General features: G+C 37.6%; 1 protein-coding gene across 1 annotated transcript; it reads left to right on the top strand.

Annotated features, from left to right (window-relative positions):
• Positions 1-4,960: 4,960 nt before the first annotated feature.
• Positions 4,961-5,896, top strand: Olfr1500 (olfactory receptor 1500). Its single transcript, NM_001011831.1, has one exon. The coding sequence runs from the start codon at positions 4,961-4,963 to the stop codon at positions 5,894-5,896; it is 936 nt and encodes a 311-aa protein (NP_001011831.1).
• Positions 5,897-17,461: the final 11,565 nt, after the last annotated feature.

Below are 17,461 nucleotides of genomic sequence, written 5' to 3'. Positions count from 1 at the left end.
GCAGAACTCTCATCTTTGTCCCCAGCACATGTATGTCTGCATACATTCTGCTAAACTCCCCATTATGATGATAACAGACTAAATTTTTGAAACTGTAGCTCCAATTATTTTATCTTATTTTCCCTTATAAAAGTTTCTGTGGTCATTGTGTCTCTTCACAGCAATATAACCCAAACCATGATACCAGTTTTTTCAGTGTGGTTATTTTCTTTAATTAAACTCCTGTTCTATGTATGCTATGCGGTGATAAGTCAGTTTAAGAAATCATTCATTTCAGGGAAATTTTTAATAAAAAACAAATGTACAAAATGTTAGCTTAAGGTGTTTTCTCTTAGTGGGAGTGGGAATTAGGTAACCCACTTTCTCCCCAGTTTCTATTGGGTAAGTATAAACCAACTCTACTTATGGTTGAGATATATTATATAATAAATATATGCTTATTAAAATATCTAAGCAGACAAATAAATGAATGATTTTCTTAGTATTTGGTCCATGTACAATTGCTTCTAGAATACATAAGACAAAGTAAAATGAAGTTTTAGTCATTTTAGATGTTGCTTTATTTGTATGTAAATGTGTGTTTTGCCTGCATACATATCTAGGTAACATATTTGTACAGTTTCCACAGATGCCAGAAGACTCCCTGGAACTGGAGTTTTAGATAGTTGTGAGCTGCCATATAAATGCTGGAAATTGAAACTTAGTTCCTATAATAACATGGAATTCTCATATTTACTGATCAATCTGCCCAGATACAAGAGTCCGTTTGCTTAATTTCCAAGATGGAGAGATGAAGAAAGTAGGTCTTCAAGCTAAAATCTTTTAAAAACTGACAATGACAAAGGTCTAAATTCTTCTCATCACTTATAAAATTCTAACCTGTGTCACTCACAGTCGTTGTGACTACATATACAAGATCAGCACAGTAACAAACTAGTCTGTATCCCAGCATAGATTGCAGAGGTGGGGTGCATGAAATTGCACTCCTAGCTGAGGAGCTATTGGCAATTGATGGATGCCAGGGGAGGGAGAAAAAGGTTTGTGTGTGTGTGTGTGTGTGTGTGTGTGTGTGTGACTGTGGGCCCTGAAAGCTAAGCAATCTCCAGTAGATTATCCTACACCCCTGCACACACACACACACACACACAACTAAGAACAACCAGGGGGACGGAGGGGATGAAGAACATAAGGGGAACATTGGCAGGGATGAAATAAAGGGTGAATTTGCTCAAAGCATTATGTTTATGTATGAAATTTTCAAACAATTGGTATGTACTCACTAATAAGTGGATATTAGCCAAAAAGTACAGAATTTCCAAGATATAATCCACAGAACTAAAGAAGGCTAACAAGCTGAAGGCCAAGGTGATGATGCCTCAATCCCACCAGGGAGGGAGAAGAAAGCAGCCATAGGAGTGGGGGAGAGGGAGGGAGGGACTAGGGTGGGAAAGGTAATGGGGAGGGGAAAAGGGGAACATGATCAGGTACTCCGGGGGTGGGGGGACTAAGGTTCTCAGTGCCAGATGAAAGAAGCAAAACAGGCAACCTTGGGAGGAGGGAGGCAGGGAGACCTACAATGTATCAGAGACATGGGAGGTTAGAGACTCTCAGGACTCAAAGGGAGTGACCTCAGACGAAATGCCCTACTGAGGGAGAGGGAGCTTGTAGGTCCTACCTCTCATAGAAAGACAGGGCATCAAGTGGAGGGATTGGGTTGCCATCCCACTGTCAAAAACTCTGACCCAGAATTGTTCCTGCCTGAAAGACTTCAGGGACAAAAATGGAGAAGAGCCTGAGGAAAAGGAGGTCCAGTGACAGACCCAAATTGAGATCCAGCTCAGGGGGAGGTCCCAAGGCCTGACAGGATTACTGATGGTATGATGTGCTTACAAATAGGGCTGTATCATGGCTGTCCCCCGAAAGGCCCAGCAAGCAGCTGAAAGAGTGAGATGCAGATATTTAAACCCAACCAATGGACAGAAGCTGGTGATCTCTGTGGTTTAATTAGGGAAAGCTGGTAGAAGCCAAGGAGGAGGGTGACTCCAAAGGAAGACTATCAGTTTCAACTAAACTAGACTCCCAGCATCTCTCAGATACTAAGCCACCAACCAGGAAGCATACACCAGCTGATATGAGGCCTCCGGAGGACTGCTGATCTGGATTCGGTCAGGAAGACATACCTAACTCTCAAGAGATTTGTGGCCCTAGGGAGTGGGGATGTCTGGTAGGGTGGGGGTGAGGTGAAGACATCCTCTTGGAGATGGGTGGGGGAGGAAATGTGGAATAGTTGGAGGGTGGAACTAGAGGGGAATAAAGTGTGGATTAATAAAAGTCTAAAAATAAAAATCTCAAAGTAAAAGTAGTTAACTAATGGAAAGCACAGCAGTAATACTTTAAGTGTAAAATTTTACTCTCTTTATGAGTATGTGTGTGTGTGTATACATGTATATAAATTTAAATGCATGAGTATAGATATGAAGCTCCATTAGTTAGATTCTCATTGTAATAGCAGGCCTTAATGGGAAATGAGGGCATATAACCTATATAACTCAGGATCCTATGTGCTTTAAATAAGTATCTGTAGATCTTTGTGTGAGATGAATAGATAGGCTTTGGGATCTGGAGCTGGGGGAATAGTCATCTTTTCTCCTTTGTGACAGGGACCAGGTGCCTTTTAAAGAAGCCTCATAGGCAATAGATGTCTGTCCTCAGAGACCATTTTAATCACTGTATGGGGATCTCAGAGTTTTGTAGCCACAATTAGTGTCTTCTCTTAGAAGTATTTGTGTTAGACTTGGAAGCATATAATAAAAGCCTGTTCTCTAACCTCTGCATGTAATTGAACTACATTCAGGATGAAGAATGTGTTCTGGCTAGATTTAGAGTGGATTCTGGAAACAAAGAAAAGAGTCTTTGGTAGGGCAGATGTCTAGACAGATCTCAATAGTTAGTGTAGAAAGACACTGTCAAGGCATTAGTATGTTTCCATTGATTAATATGGTGTGTGTGTGTGTGTGTGTGTGTGTGTGTGTGTGTGTGTGTGTGTGTGAATTTGAATGAAAGGGACATTGAGGAGCTAAAATTTTCTTAGGTAACTAATAGTGTGGGAGATCAACAAAAGTCAGCAAACCTCTTGCTGCTTAAGGCAGTGTTGCCCCCAAAATACCCTTAAGATAATTCTCCATCTAGGTCAATGGAGAAAAATGACCTTATTTAGGCTAAGGAAAAGTAGTGGATAAAGAGAAAAGAGGATCAGTAGGTAAAACCAAATTTAATTAAATTACCTGTTTCTCTTGATTGATATCCAACCTAATAACCTGAAGCAAATTTCTTTATCATTCGTCCCAGTGTCTTAGTTCAGCACTGGCCTAGCTACCAAAGATTTAGGATTTAATGCTCAACACCTTGTCTGCCCTGCTTCACTGTGATTCAGCCAAATGACAATTTGTTCTGTATTTTAAAAGCCACCTCCATTACTTTTGTTAAGTAACAGCTGTTGAAAGAAATGAAGAAATCTTGTGAAATCAGTATCAAGGTAAGCAATTTCTATGATGTGTACAGCTTTGTACTCGATGGCAATTAGACTACTTTGTAGCTGTGCTGTGTTGAGCTTATAACTTAAATATGGTCTCAGTTGCCTCATTCATAGAAAGAAGAAAAGTCATTTATACAGGGGCTATGAGGACAAGATGAATACATGTCATGAAGAGTACAGTATATCAATTTTTTATTATTATTAATACTATTCTTGTAAAAAGCTATTTTTATAAAAATCAGCAATTTCTTTCTGTTAAGTAGAACATTTTAAAGTTAGAAATATAAGTGTAAAACCTAGAAAGAATTTATGAAAACCATTGTTTTTTTAGGTGTATTCAATTCAATTCTCATGTTTAGGGTGTGTTCTTATTTTGCAACTGGAATATAACCACAATGTTGTTCTTGTTTTGTAAGATGTTTCATATCTTCTTTAATAACTTCATTTAATAAAGCATATTAAGCCCTTACTGAGTGCTTAACCTGCAGGGGACATTCACTGTCTGGAGAAGGAATAATGAAGGTATCCCTGGAAAACCTGTGATCCATCTAGCCGTTATTATATGGTAATATTTGCAGTGGGGAGGACCCTGGAGACAGAAAAAGGTCTTCTAGGCAGAAGTGATGATCTGCATGAAGCACAGAGACATCAGAGAATGGAAGACTTGTCAATGCTGCCAATAATTTAGTATATCTGGAGAAACTGTGGGGGAATGAGTTGCCACTATATGTGTTAGGACTGGTAAGTAAATAAGCATATAAGAAAATAATTAGGGGTATTATTATAGATAGTCCCAATATATTGAAGGGGCTAAGTAATACACTGTCCTTAACAGGTTTCCATGGATAGATTTTGTTCAAAGGGATTAAACAATGATCAAATTAAATTTTTATAAACAACAAGATTTTAATAGATATCTGAATTCATAGAATTGGCACTAGTTGGCAAAATGTTAATCTTACTCAGGAAGAAAGAAGAACTGATAGTTCCATGGCTATTGATTTAACCCAGATGAGAGATGAAGAAGGCAGAAAATAAGGGACACGTTATGATCAACCATGAAAAAGAAGTCCAGAGTCCTGAGACGCTCAAATGCACGGTAGGAAAATGACCACAAATCAGCTGTGTGAACTCTGGTTGAATCACATGACTCATACAGCTACTTTGCATTTCAAATGGGATTACACACTCTCTTGGTCTGCATGCATTCACATGTGTTTTTTTTTTTTTTTTCCACTCAATATCCTAGGATGACTACTACAGACCTCTCTTGAAGGCAGGAATTAGGACCCATCATTTAAGAAATTCTCTCTGTAGTACCTGTATCTGTTCCTTATGTTCAAAAGTATACACTGTTCTTTCAGGGGCATCTGAAGTTCATCATCCTGTCTTGTTTCTTTTGCTCTCTTAAGTACCACTGGCTTCATGGCTAAGGTGAATCTCACTTTGGTGACAGAGTTCCTCCTCATAGCATTCACTGAGCATCCTGAATGGGGGCTCCCTCTTTTCCACCTGTTTTTATTTATCTATCTCTTCACTTTGCTAGGGAACTCAGGCATGATTGTTTTGATCCGCATGGATCGCAGGCTCCACACCCCAATGTACTTCCTTCTAAGCCACCTCTCTTTCATGGATATCTGTTACTCCTCTGTCACTGTTCCTCAGACAATGGCTGTGCTGTTGGAGCATGGGGCAGCTTTATCCTATGCACGCTGTGTTGCTCAGTTTTTCCTGTTTACTTTTTTTGGATCCATCGATTGCTACCTCTTGGCTCTCATGGCCTACGACCGCTATGTGGCCGTGTGCCAGCCTTTGCTTTATGTCACCATAATGACACAGAAAGCCCTTCTAAGTTTTGTGGCTGGGGCTTACATTGCTGGCCTCCTCAGTGCCTTGGTGAGGACAATCTCAGCATTCACCCTCTCTTTTTGTGGAAACAATGAGATCGACTTTATTTTTTGTGACCTTCCTCCTCTGTTAAAGCTGACCTGTGGTGAGAGCTATATCCAGGAATTGGTGATTATTGTGTTTGCCATTTTTGTCATCCCTGCATGCATGGTGGTGATTGTGGTTTCCTACCTGTTCATCATTGTGGCCATTCTGAGGATCCCTTCAGCAGGAGGCCGGGCCAAGACCTTCTCAACATGTGCCTCCCACCTCACTGCAGTGTCACTCTTCTTTGGCACTCTCATTTTCATGTACCTGAGAGACAACTCTGGTCAGGCCTCAGAAAAGGATCGAGTTGTGTCTGTGTTCTACACAACAGTAATCCCCATGTTGAATCCCCTCATCTACAGTTTGAGGAACAAGGAAGTGAAGGAAGCACTGAAAAATTTTCTCAATAGAGTGAAGACTTTCTAACCTCTTCCCTCCTTGCGAATCTCAAGAAGAACCTATTCTCAAATGCCAGCAATGTAGGGCTTCTTTATTTACACTATGCTCAATATTGAAATGTGGATATCATTCTACATGGTTTTATAAAAAGTAAGAATGTTTACCTCCAGGAAGAGACAAGAAGTAATGGAAACTTCAGCTGGAGAAGAGATTTGAGTCTGGACTATGGCTCTCAGGACACGTGCAATCTAAATGTGGCAGGGCTCACTGATCTATGAGATAATAGAACAAGATTATAATTTTTGCAAAATTTTCCAAAAAAGGAAGTTTTGAAAATATTATTTAGTCAACTCCTTATGCTCAATAGATTCTATCCATTTTAATATTTTATATGTAGTTCATTAAAATTATGATCACTTTATTAATATACCAATTTATAAATGTGCTTATCAAACTGTGATATGTTTTATTCATTTCAATAAAACTTGCAGGAAAAAACATTACAACACAATCACTATGATCCTCAAAATCATGTTTTTATTTGAGATTCAAAATTTAGAATGTACTTATATTTTATTTAAATTTTAAATAAAAACCTTTTGAGACATTCTGGTATGTAGTCTACTTTGACTTCAAACTCCATGTAGGGGAGATCTTGAATTCTTTTTTTATTAGATATTTTCTTCATTTACATTTCAAATGCTACCCCAAAAGTCCCCTATGCCCTCCCCCAGCCCTGTTCCCTAACCCACCCACTCCAGGTGCCTAGCCCTAGCATTCCCCTGTACTGGGGCATATGGAGATCTTGAATTCTTGTTCTTCCTTTCTTTACCTTATGGTTACTGTGATTAAACTTCCCTGCTACTTGCTAGGTTTATGCAATTATCAGTATCAAACCTGATAGGACTTAGCACTTGCTAGGAAGACAGTATCCTTACCAAATGAGTTATTTCCTAGTCTTACATGACATTTTAAAAATATTTTACTTATTTATTTATTATATATTGGTATCTATGTGTGTGCATGCACATAGGTGTGCATGTGTGTGCATATGTGTGTATGTGTGTGTGTGTAAGTCAAAAAGGGCTATCAGGTGACCTCCTCTATCACTCTCCGCCTATTTGTTTGAGATGGAATCTTTCATTGAACCCAAGTTTGCTGTTTCTGGGTTAGACTGGAAGCCAGGAAACCCCAGTGACGTTCTTTTCTTTTATCCTTGAAGGTGGGACTGCAGCACCTATGGAACTCCAGGCTTGCTATATGGGTGATAATGCCAAATGATTTTTATGATTGTGCCAAAAAGAATCCTCAACACTGAACCATCTCTCCATCATCACAATTTATTTTTAATTATTTAATTATTTTTAGTTACTAAATTATGATAGTTTAATAGCCTAGTTAATGAAGCTGAACTATTCAAACTATTTTTCAGATCCTGGTAGGTTTTTGAGTTTTTGTTGTTGTTGTTGTTTTGTTTTTATTGTTGCTATTGTGTTTGGTTTTGTTTGTTTGTTTGTTTGCTATGATGGTGCCTTACTAAAATCTCTAAATAAAATCTGCAATAGCATTCTTGGTGAGCACACTGTGTCACTCAAAATAGGTCCTGATCCTTTTTCAATTCATCTACTGCAGACCCTCCTGTTCTGTTCTGTTTTATGTTTTGGAATTCTTTGATGGAACTGTATGTCTCCATTGCCCCTGATGATGTTCCTTGTATCTGTACCACAGACTCAGATCCTGTTCTTTCAGTTTCTGTCTTGTATGAAGGTAGGCTGATCCTAGTCAGTCCTGAGGCTCAGTGCCCTGCAATATGGTAGCCTGTACTTAATACCACATAAAGCCTACCGACTCTGGATCTTCCTTAATTAATCTTCTTAATCTGAGTCAAGATTTCACTGAGATCACACTGAGTCATCTTTGTTTACCTTTGTTTTGATTATAACTCCAAAACTTTTACTCCATGGAATAAAGTAAACAATATTGTGCTTATACACGTGTTGTATAGTATAAGATTCAAGGAGAGATGAGTAATTTAAATGCAGCCTGCCTAAAATAATCTGTTACATAAGGAACTCGGGATCTCTGAGTGGATGAAGTAGTTTTGTACAAGGGAAAGGGTGGGGATGTGGTGTACAAGGTTATTAACTTCAGACCACACATCCAAATTCTCAAAAGTTTCTAGAATATACAAATTTAAAAGTATACATTCTAGTGATTATAAGTACTATTAAATCATTACATTCCTTTGAGAAGTGTTTTGTTGAATATCAAATGGAGAACAAAAATGGGTGATTAATTCATAGTTCACATGTAGGTGTATTATATATGGGAAAAACATTAAAGAATTATTAAAAATATTAATTTATTTTACATAAAAAATTCTGTGGGTAGAAATCGACAGTATTTGGTTCTTACAAATAAAATCAGTATGCTATAAAGTTACTTGCTCTAAGAATTTTTTGGAAAGGAAAGAGTATGTAGGTGGACAGAAAGAACTAAGGGAATTGATTTTCAGGCTTAATGAAACAAGTTCATATTTTCTGGTCTTTGGCTAAATGCTGAATAGGCAATTAAGGTGTCCATTCAAGGAAAAAAAGCTAAAAGATGAAGCTGTGGGAACTTGGCCTACCATGCGATTTTTCTTGTTTTACATTAGTACACATCTACTGTTAAATATAATGAATTCCTTTATTATACAATGTGTTTGGATGTATTATCTGTATCTTGACCTTTTATCCTCCTTTCATTTAACCTCCTGTTTCTTTTCCTACCTCAGCCAATCTGTATTTCATGTATTCCTTTCAAAAGTTATTCCTGCATAGGAGAGAGAAATAGCCACTACTTGCATTTCTAAAGCTGAATTGTTCCATGTAACATGATGATCTCCATTTTCAACCATTTTCCAGAAAGTGATATGATACAATTCCCTTTTAATGTCTGAAAAGTATTCCAATATGCATATATACCACAAATAGCACACATTCCTCATATATTACTACTGCTATCAGCTTGGTCCATAACTTAGAAATTATGAATAATGATACAATAAACAAGAGATTATATATATTTCTGTTGTACTATTATTTGCACTTTTTAAAAAAATACACAAAAGTACTATAGTTGGATTGTGTAATATGTCTATTTTCATTTCTAAAATTAATAGAAAACTAGTTTATATTAGCCTGCCCAGTAATGTTGTTTGGCATCTATTATATTTTTGCTGATTCTTCTCCAAGCTTCCCCAGTCCACAAGTGCCTTCCTACTATCTGTGACTTTTCATGTTTCCATCTGAACTGTAAGAGTATTTTTCTTGTTCCTTGAAAATTTTGAGGAGATTGTATTATATCTGCAGAATACCTTTGGTTATAAGGACAAGAGATAAATCCTTGTTGCTTTAAGCCATTCAGATTTTATATGATTTATTTCAGTGGTATAGCTTGATATAACTCATCTAAAACATATAGTCTCTTGGGAGATGTTAAAAAATGGATGAGTGTGAGCATTGGATGCTCACAGTCAGCTATTGGATGGATCACAGGGCCCCCAATGGAGGAGCTAGAGAAAGCATCCAAGGAACTAAAGGGGTTTGCAACCCTATATGGTTGCAACATATAGGTGGAACAACAATATGAACTAACCAGTAACCCTCACTGCCCCGGAGCTCGTGTCTCTAGCTGCATATGAATCAGAAGATGGCCTAGTCGGCCATCACTGGGAAGAGAGGCCCATTGGTTGTGCAAACTTTATATGCCTCAGTACAAGGGAATGCCAGGGCCAAGAAGTGGGAGTGGGTGGGTAGGGGAGTGGGTAGGGAAGTGTGTGTGGGACTTTTGGGATAGCATTGGAAATGCAAATATAATAAATACCCAATAAAAAAATTAAAAATGGATGAGGACTTTGAGAGATTGTCTGGGACATGCTTCTGATATATATGAAAAAATAGCTTTTAAAAATTTATTCCTCTCTCATAAAAGGCATTCTGACTACAGTTTCCACTCCCTCCACTCTTTTCTGTTCCCCAATACATCCTTTCTCACCCAGATCCATGTCTCTTCATTTTTCTTTAGAAAAGAGTAATTCCTTACACCAGAATATCAACTATACAATAATATTTCATTATTTCCTTTACCTTGTATAATTTAACATATCATTTGTGATACATGAAAACTTAAACACATTATGTAGACTTTTATTATTTTACATTTATTTTATTAATTATTTTATTTATTTACATTTCAAATGTCCCCCTTCCTAGTCTCCCTTCCACAACCTCCCCACCCATTTCCCCTCCCTTTGCCTCTACAAAGATGCTCTCCCACCCATCTACCCATTCCTGCTTCACGCATCTAGCATTCCCCATCGTTGGGACAAGACTGCACAGTGCCTCCCTTACCATTGATGGCAGATGAGGCCATCCTCTGCTACATATGTAGTGGGAACCATGGACCCACTCATGTATGCTCTTCGGTTGGTGGTTTAGTTCATGGGCACTTTGAGGTGTCCAGTTAGTTGATATTTTTGTCCTTCCTATTGAGTTGCAATCCCCTTTAGCTTCTTCAGTCCTTCCCCTAACTCTTCCAGGCTCAGCCCTGTGGTTGGCAGTGAGTATTTCCATCTGTCTTAGTCAGGTGCTGGCAGAGCCTCTCAGAGGACAGCTACACCAGGGTCCTATCTGCAAGCACTTCTTGGCATCTGCAATAGTGTCAGGGTTTGGTGTCTGTGGATAGAATGGATCGCATGGTGGGGCAATCTCTGAATTATCTTTCCTTCAGTCTCTGCTCCATTGTTTTGTCCTTGCATTTCCTTTAGACAGGGACAATTCAGGGTTAAAGATTTGAGATGGTTGGGTAGCCACATCACTCAACTGGGGACCATATCTATCTACTGGAGGTGGTCTCCAGGTTCTATATCCCATCTGTTGTGTATTTCAGCTAGTGTCATCCTCATAGGTCCCGGGAGCCTCTCACATCCTTGGCTTCTGGGACTTTCTAGTGGTTCCTCCCTGCCATTCCCTTTCCCCCACTGCTATATATTTCTATTTGTTCTTCTGGCTCTCTGGACTTATCTCCTGTCTCTTCCCATACTTGGTCCTGCCCCTCAATTTTTTTACCTCTCCCACTCTCTCCAACCCATTTCTCTCCCTCTCTCCCTTTGTCTCCCATGATTATTTTGTTCCCTCTTCTAAATAGGATAGAAGCATCTGCACTTTGGCTTTCCTGTTAAGCTTCTCATGATCTGTGGGTTGTATCATGGGTATTCTAAGCTTTTGGGCTAATAATATCCACTTGTCAGTGAGTACATATCATTTATGTCCTTTGGGGTCTGGATTATCTCACTCAGAATGATATTTTCTACTTTCATTCAATTGCCTATAAAATTCATGAGTAATTGTTTTTAATAGCTGAGTAGTATTTCTTTGTGTAAATGCACCACATCATCTATATACATTCTCTTTCTATCTCTGTGAAGAATTGAGTTGGAATTTTGATAGGGATTGCATTGAATTTGTAGATTGCTTTTGGTAAAATGGTTCTTTTTACTATATTAATCCTGCTGATCCATGAGCATGGGAGAGCTTAACATCTTCTGCAGTCTTCTTTGATTTCTTTCTTCAGAGGCTTGTTGTTCCTGTTATACTGATCTTTTACTTGCTTGCATAGAATTATACCAAGATATTTTATATATTTGTTACTATTGTGATGGGTATTTTTTTCCCTAATTCCTTTCTCAGTGCGTTTAACTTTTGTGTAAAGGAGGGTTATGGATTTGTTTGAGTTAATTTTATATCTAGCCAGCTTGCTGAAGTTTTTTTCTTATCAGATGTAGGATTTCTCTTGTAGATATCCCTTCCCCTTTCTCTCTCCCTTCCCTCTCCCCTCCCCCTCCCTCTCCCCCTTTCCTTCCTCTTCGTATTGTGTCTTGGATTACTTGAATGTTTTGAGATAGGAGCTTTTTGCTTTTTGTATCTTCCTTGACTGTTGTGTTGATGTATTCTATGGTAATTTCTGCCACTGGAATTCTCTCTTCCATCTCATATATTCTGTTGGTGATACTTGCATCTGTGACTACTCTTCTTTTTCCTAGGTTTCCCATCTCCAGGGCTGTCTCCCTTTGAGTTTTCTTTAATAATTCTACTTCCATTTTTTAGATCCTGGACAGTCTTGTTCAATTCCTTCACCTGTTTGATTGTGTTCTTCTGTATTTCTTTATATGTGTTTCCTCTTTAAGTTCTTCTATTTGTTTACTTGTGTTCTTCCGAATTTCTTTAAGGGAGTTATGTATGTCCTTCTTCAAGTCTTCTATCATCTTCATGAAATGTGAGTTTAGATCTGAATCTTGTTTTTAGGGTGTGTTTCGGTATGCAGGACTTGCTGTGGTGAGAGAATTGGGTTCTGATGTTGCCAAGTCAAATTGGTTTCTGTTGCTTATGTACTTCTGCTTTTTCTCTTGCCATCTGGCTATCTCTGGTGTTATCTGGCCTCCCTGTCTCTGACTGGAGCTTGTCCTTCCTGTGACCCTGGGGAGTCGAGCTGGGGGTTCCCACTGACGTCTGTGCTGTGTGGAATCGGGTCTGTGCTCCTAGGTGGCACAGGTGGGAGTCAGAAGGTGCCAGGGTCTCAGGCTGGGAAGGAATCTGTTTCCCTAGGTCGAAGTGGTCCCAGGATGGCAGATTTCTGGGTGGGCTTTATGATCTCACCTGTGAATCTGGACATGTCTAAATACCTGTGGGTTTGAGCTGCAATTGAGGTGTGTGCTGTGAGAAATCCGGTTCAGCACGGGGTCTCTGCTCCAAGTCTGCACAGGTGGGAGCTGGAAGGTGCCCTGGTACCCATCCTGGTATCAGGCTGGGCAGGGTATCTGCTTCCCCAGTAATCGTCTTAGTGAAGCTGGATGTGTCTGAATACCAGGGGGTGAGGGTTTTGAACGGCAACTGGCTATTCCAAGTATTTTTAAAGGGAAGCTAATGTAAATTGTAATTGCTCTTCCTTAAACTCCAAACAGAATTTATAGCATAATATTTAGTTTTAATAACAAGAACCATAATTAAATTATATACCAAAATGCTACAACTATCCCAATCTTTCAAAAAGAAGGGGAAGGTAAAAGATACTATCTAATTACTTCTGCAATCATCCCTCCTTACCCAGTGGAAGTGAACGTAATAGCCTAATTACCATGTGTTCTCCCTCCTATTTTCCTCTACTCAGTCCCAAATTCACACTGTACTTTGTATACTTCTAACAAATGGACAAACTCTCACTATTGAGTCATTTCAATGCTTAGATTCAGAAAATGACAGCAAGTATTGTCAAAAAATCCATTGACAGGTGTAATTATCCATGTTCACTGTCAGGAGTTACAATATTTATTTGGCTACCTCTGTTCTTTGACACCCAGGGTAAATTGACTGGTTCAAAGTTTCTGGGTTTCAGAGACAATGAAAAGACAGGAAATGTAACAGAGAAAGGTGACTACAGACACCCTGGAAATGTATCCTCTTTAAGCCAAGGAGCAAACAGGTTACTCAGAGAACCACATAAAATATGTTTAGACTATTCCACACTCAGTCTCTCCAAGTTCAGTAGTCACATCTCCTCAGCAAATGTGCAGCAGATGAGGCTCAGAAGTGTGATTTTACAGCAAGACTGAGGATGAATTCTGTGCAGAGACATGAAAAATCCTCAGCTCCAAGCTCCAGAAACAACACCACACTTCAATAACAACTTGAGCAGAACATAAGTCACAGCAAAAAGTTCATTTCCTGAACATGCTGCTATTGAGCTATATGATGAAGAGTGCTTAGGGGGTTCCCTGTAATCCCAAAAGGTTTGTTTTTATCTTCTAAGCTGAGTAGAGAGGATGAGACAGTAGTGATTTCCAAGGTGCATTCTCTCTCCAGGGATTGGTTTTCCCCAACAGCCCCAAAGACTCTCTCTGGAGCTGATCTGTAACCACATGAACTCTTTCTACTTTGTTACTCTCACACAGCCAACTCCCAAAGCATTTTTCATACCATCCATTTGATTTGTTTGAAAACATAAAAATCCATAACTTACACTGAGCTATGTCAGTGATCTTAGATGCTCTGTATAAAGTGCTTTAACAACATTTATTCATTCTGAATTCAAAATCCATAAATCAACCAGATTATTCTACCAAGTAATTATCGCATAACTATTGGCCTTGAAATCCTGGAGAGATACTGGCTCTAAAATAAGGGGTACACAAACCAGAAAAGGTGAGCTGGGTGAAAATTTTGCCTTGACCATTGGAAACAGTCACGTCGTGGAACATTTTTCATCCTAGAAGTCTAATAGGTAAGATAAGTCACCTTTTTTTGAAACCTTTGTTTTCATGCAAATGAGATTGGTATTACACTACAGAATTTGGATACAAGATTGCCTTGTAAGTTGTTGTATGCTGTATTTATCCACTAGGGGGAACCAACCCCATGCGTTTGAGCTCTGATTTTTGGACTAAGTAGATTTGTGAGGCTGCAGATCATTTCACTGACTAACCATGGATAACTTATTTAACTATCCAGAATCCGAGTCTTCTCCAAAACAAACGATTCTTTCACAGAGTCATATATGTAAGATAATGCAGAATGTACCACACCATACTTGGTCCAGAAAAAGTGTTTGCCAAAATATCACCTGTGTTTGGAAAAGCAATATTGTCTGAATGAGCTCAATTTGAGTCTGAGAACCAAGGTAAAATCTAATCAGTTTTGCTTTTTAGGTGTTCTATGTCTAGAAAAATAATTAAGTATCCAAAGCTCAGTTTTTCATATCTAAAATAAGACTGGCTGATGCTACCTCATAATGTTGTTGTCCAGTTGAACGTGCTTGAAGCAAAGTAAAAGCACAATACATATGTGGAAGTTTTGAGACACTAACTCCAGAAGGGAGGGATTTAGCACTGTTGAGCTTTATTGTCATCAATGATACTCATCCTTTGAAAGAAGAAGAAGAAAGAGTTTGAGATAAGGTTATAACATAAAGTACAAGATTTGGGACCACTCTTCTCTGTAGCATTATTCTTGGCTAAGACATTTCTTTTTTCCTAGGGATATCCCAGAGACCTCATTGTCTTCTCTGCTCTGTGTTATAATAAAAGCATACTGACAAGTAAAATTTTCATCCCATTGTGTTCTAGGCTTTCTTTAAATGTTCATTAATCTTGTGTGTGTGTGTGTGTGTGTGTGTGTGTGTGTGAGAGAGAGAGAGAGAGAGAGAGAGAGAGAGAGAGAGAGAGAGAGAGTTGTCTTAGTGTGGCTGTATTTCCACTCAGTATACTGATGCTTAGTCTCTGCTCAGGTGCTTGGAACAGTAAATCTATCACAATGATTTACAAACCAGTCATGAGACAGAAAATGTACTTACAAAGCTTAAGAATGATATGGAGAGAGAAATATTGAAAATTAACCAAGTTCTTTCATTGTTTGAAAATGAAAACCTTTTATTTAAGCACAGGGAAAGTTTTCCTTACTGTGAATATAAACATATGGGAAAATATAGTGATACAAAAATTTCATATTGTTATAACAAATAAAATTCTGGCTTTAAAAGATTGTCTAAATGACCTAATTTTGATAGCCATGGATTTGATTATAAATTCAAGGACTTTGCTTTAGCAAATTCCAATCTGAAGTGGCTGATAATGTCCTGTCAGGATACTTTGGCAAACAGTTCAAGAGGACCAGTAGAGGTCAATAGGATCACATGTCTTTTGCTTTGCCTCAAGTTAGTTCAGAAGACATTTTATGTCTGGACTCAATATTATGTCCATAACTGAGGTTGATGTTACCTTGCAGTTGTTAATTACCTATAAATTACTCAAAAGAGAAGGTTCTAGAACAGTAGCAATGCCTTTGAAATCTTATGTAAAGATCCAGTGAAGGTGAACTTGAAGGCTCTTTTATTAGAATCCATAGAATGATCAGCAATGAACATGTGTTGTCATATGAATCAGATCTATGCTATGTGGAAACAAGCTAATTTATTAAATACAAATATTGACTCATACAGAAAATTAAATGTAATTTTAAAGTCATCCATACAGTACAGTAAAAAAAGCACTCATACTCAATAAGTTTGAAGATTTTCTCTAGAAGTAACAGAAGTCTAGCAGATCTTCCTTTATGGCCACAATTACATGATGATCATTTTAATGTATGGCATATCTGCAAGAATAATAAAGATCAGTTACTTATAGACAAAATAACCAACTCATAGACAAAACCTAGAGTATTTTTGTAAACTAGCAAGTACTTTTACCTGAATGTGTAAAAGAATTAAAGTTGTTAAAATGGAATAGAAAGTAAGAAACAATTGGAGAAGAATATTTAACTCATTTAGTGAGTACACATTTTTATTAAATATTGAAATAAACATGTATATATATGTATAAAACATGCCTTATTTAAAGATATATTATGAGCAATATAGTAGAAATGTATGCAAAATGAGTACATTATTTTCAGAGCTACAAGTCAGTAGATACTATTTAAGTTGATGAATACAATGAAAAAAATTATAATGGTCAACATTATTTAGCTCTTTCTTTATGCTGAGCAATGATCTATTCTCCTTTCAGTATTAAATTATTTAGCATTGACAATACCCCAATGACATAGACATTTATTTTCATAAAATGGATATAAAAGTATGGCATATAAATACATATTTAAACATACATATTTAAACACAAATATTATATGTGATAATATATAATAGGTGTTGTATAAAATTGCATAGTTTAGTGTATCATATATATATTATATAATATATGTATGTAGTATATATGTATACACACACATATATGTATACACACACAAACACACACATACAGGATTACAAGGCAAGACAATGATGTCTGGATGGAGGAGAGATTTCTCTGGTATTTGAGGCCTATATTCAAAGAGAGCACTATCAGAGGAAAAGAGAGTAAGAGCTGGAACAGGACAAGGAAGAATATTGGATGATACAACATCAAAGAACAATTATCCACATGTATAAAATTTTCACAATAATAATAAAAGAATTAATAATAAAAATAAATGGATATACAAAATAATAGAGGCACAATAGGAATAGATAATATGAGCCAAGGAACAGAACTAAAGAATAGGAAGACTATGAGTTTAGTGTTTAAATTTGGGTGTTATATGCTAAAAAATATTGACCCACAGTATCTTAAATATTATGGTCTTTGAAGTGGAGTGGTAAAAACTAAAGTTGAAAAAAGTTGCTTTTAGTATTTTATGAATACTTGAAGACGGTATAATAGCGAGAAGAATATATGAATGCATGTAATAAGGAAATATTTAGCACAAAATTACAGGCCGATCAATTCCCTATTTTTTAAAGGGAAGAATAGGTTAAATTGGTTTGAGTATAAGGGCAAAAGTTAAGGTCAGTGTACGGAAGTGAAAGAGATACAGGATTCAGCATCAAGGAAAGAACAACCAGGTGGGACTTACTACTGATGAGGAAGCTCATGAGTAAATATGGGGAAGCATGTATGGACGATGGCTAAACACACATTGGTATGCAGCAAAAGAGATTCCTGCCTGCAACGGTGTTGGA

The sequence above is a fragment of the Mus musculus genome, chromosome 19 (assembly GCF_000001635.26).
Source record: "Mus musculus strain C57BL/6J chromosome 19, GRCm38.p6 C57BL/6J".
NCBI lineage: Eukaryota > Metazoa > Chordata > Mammalia > Rodentia > Muridae > Mus > Mus musculus.
The sequence above is the reverse complement of the archived record's forward strand: the minus strand, read 5'-3'. Positions and strand labels throughout refer to the sequence as shown.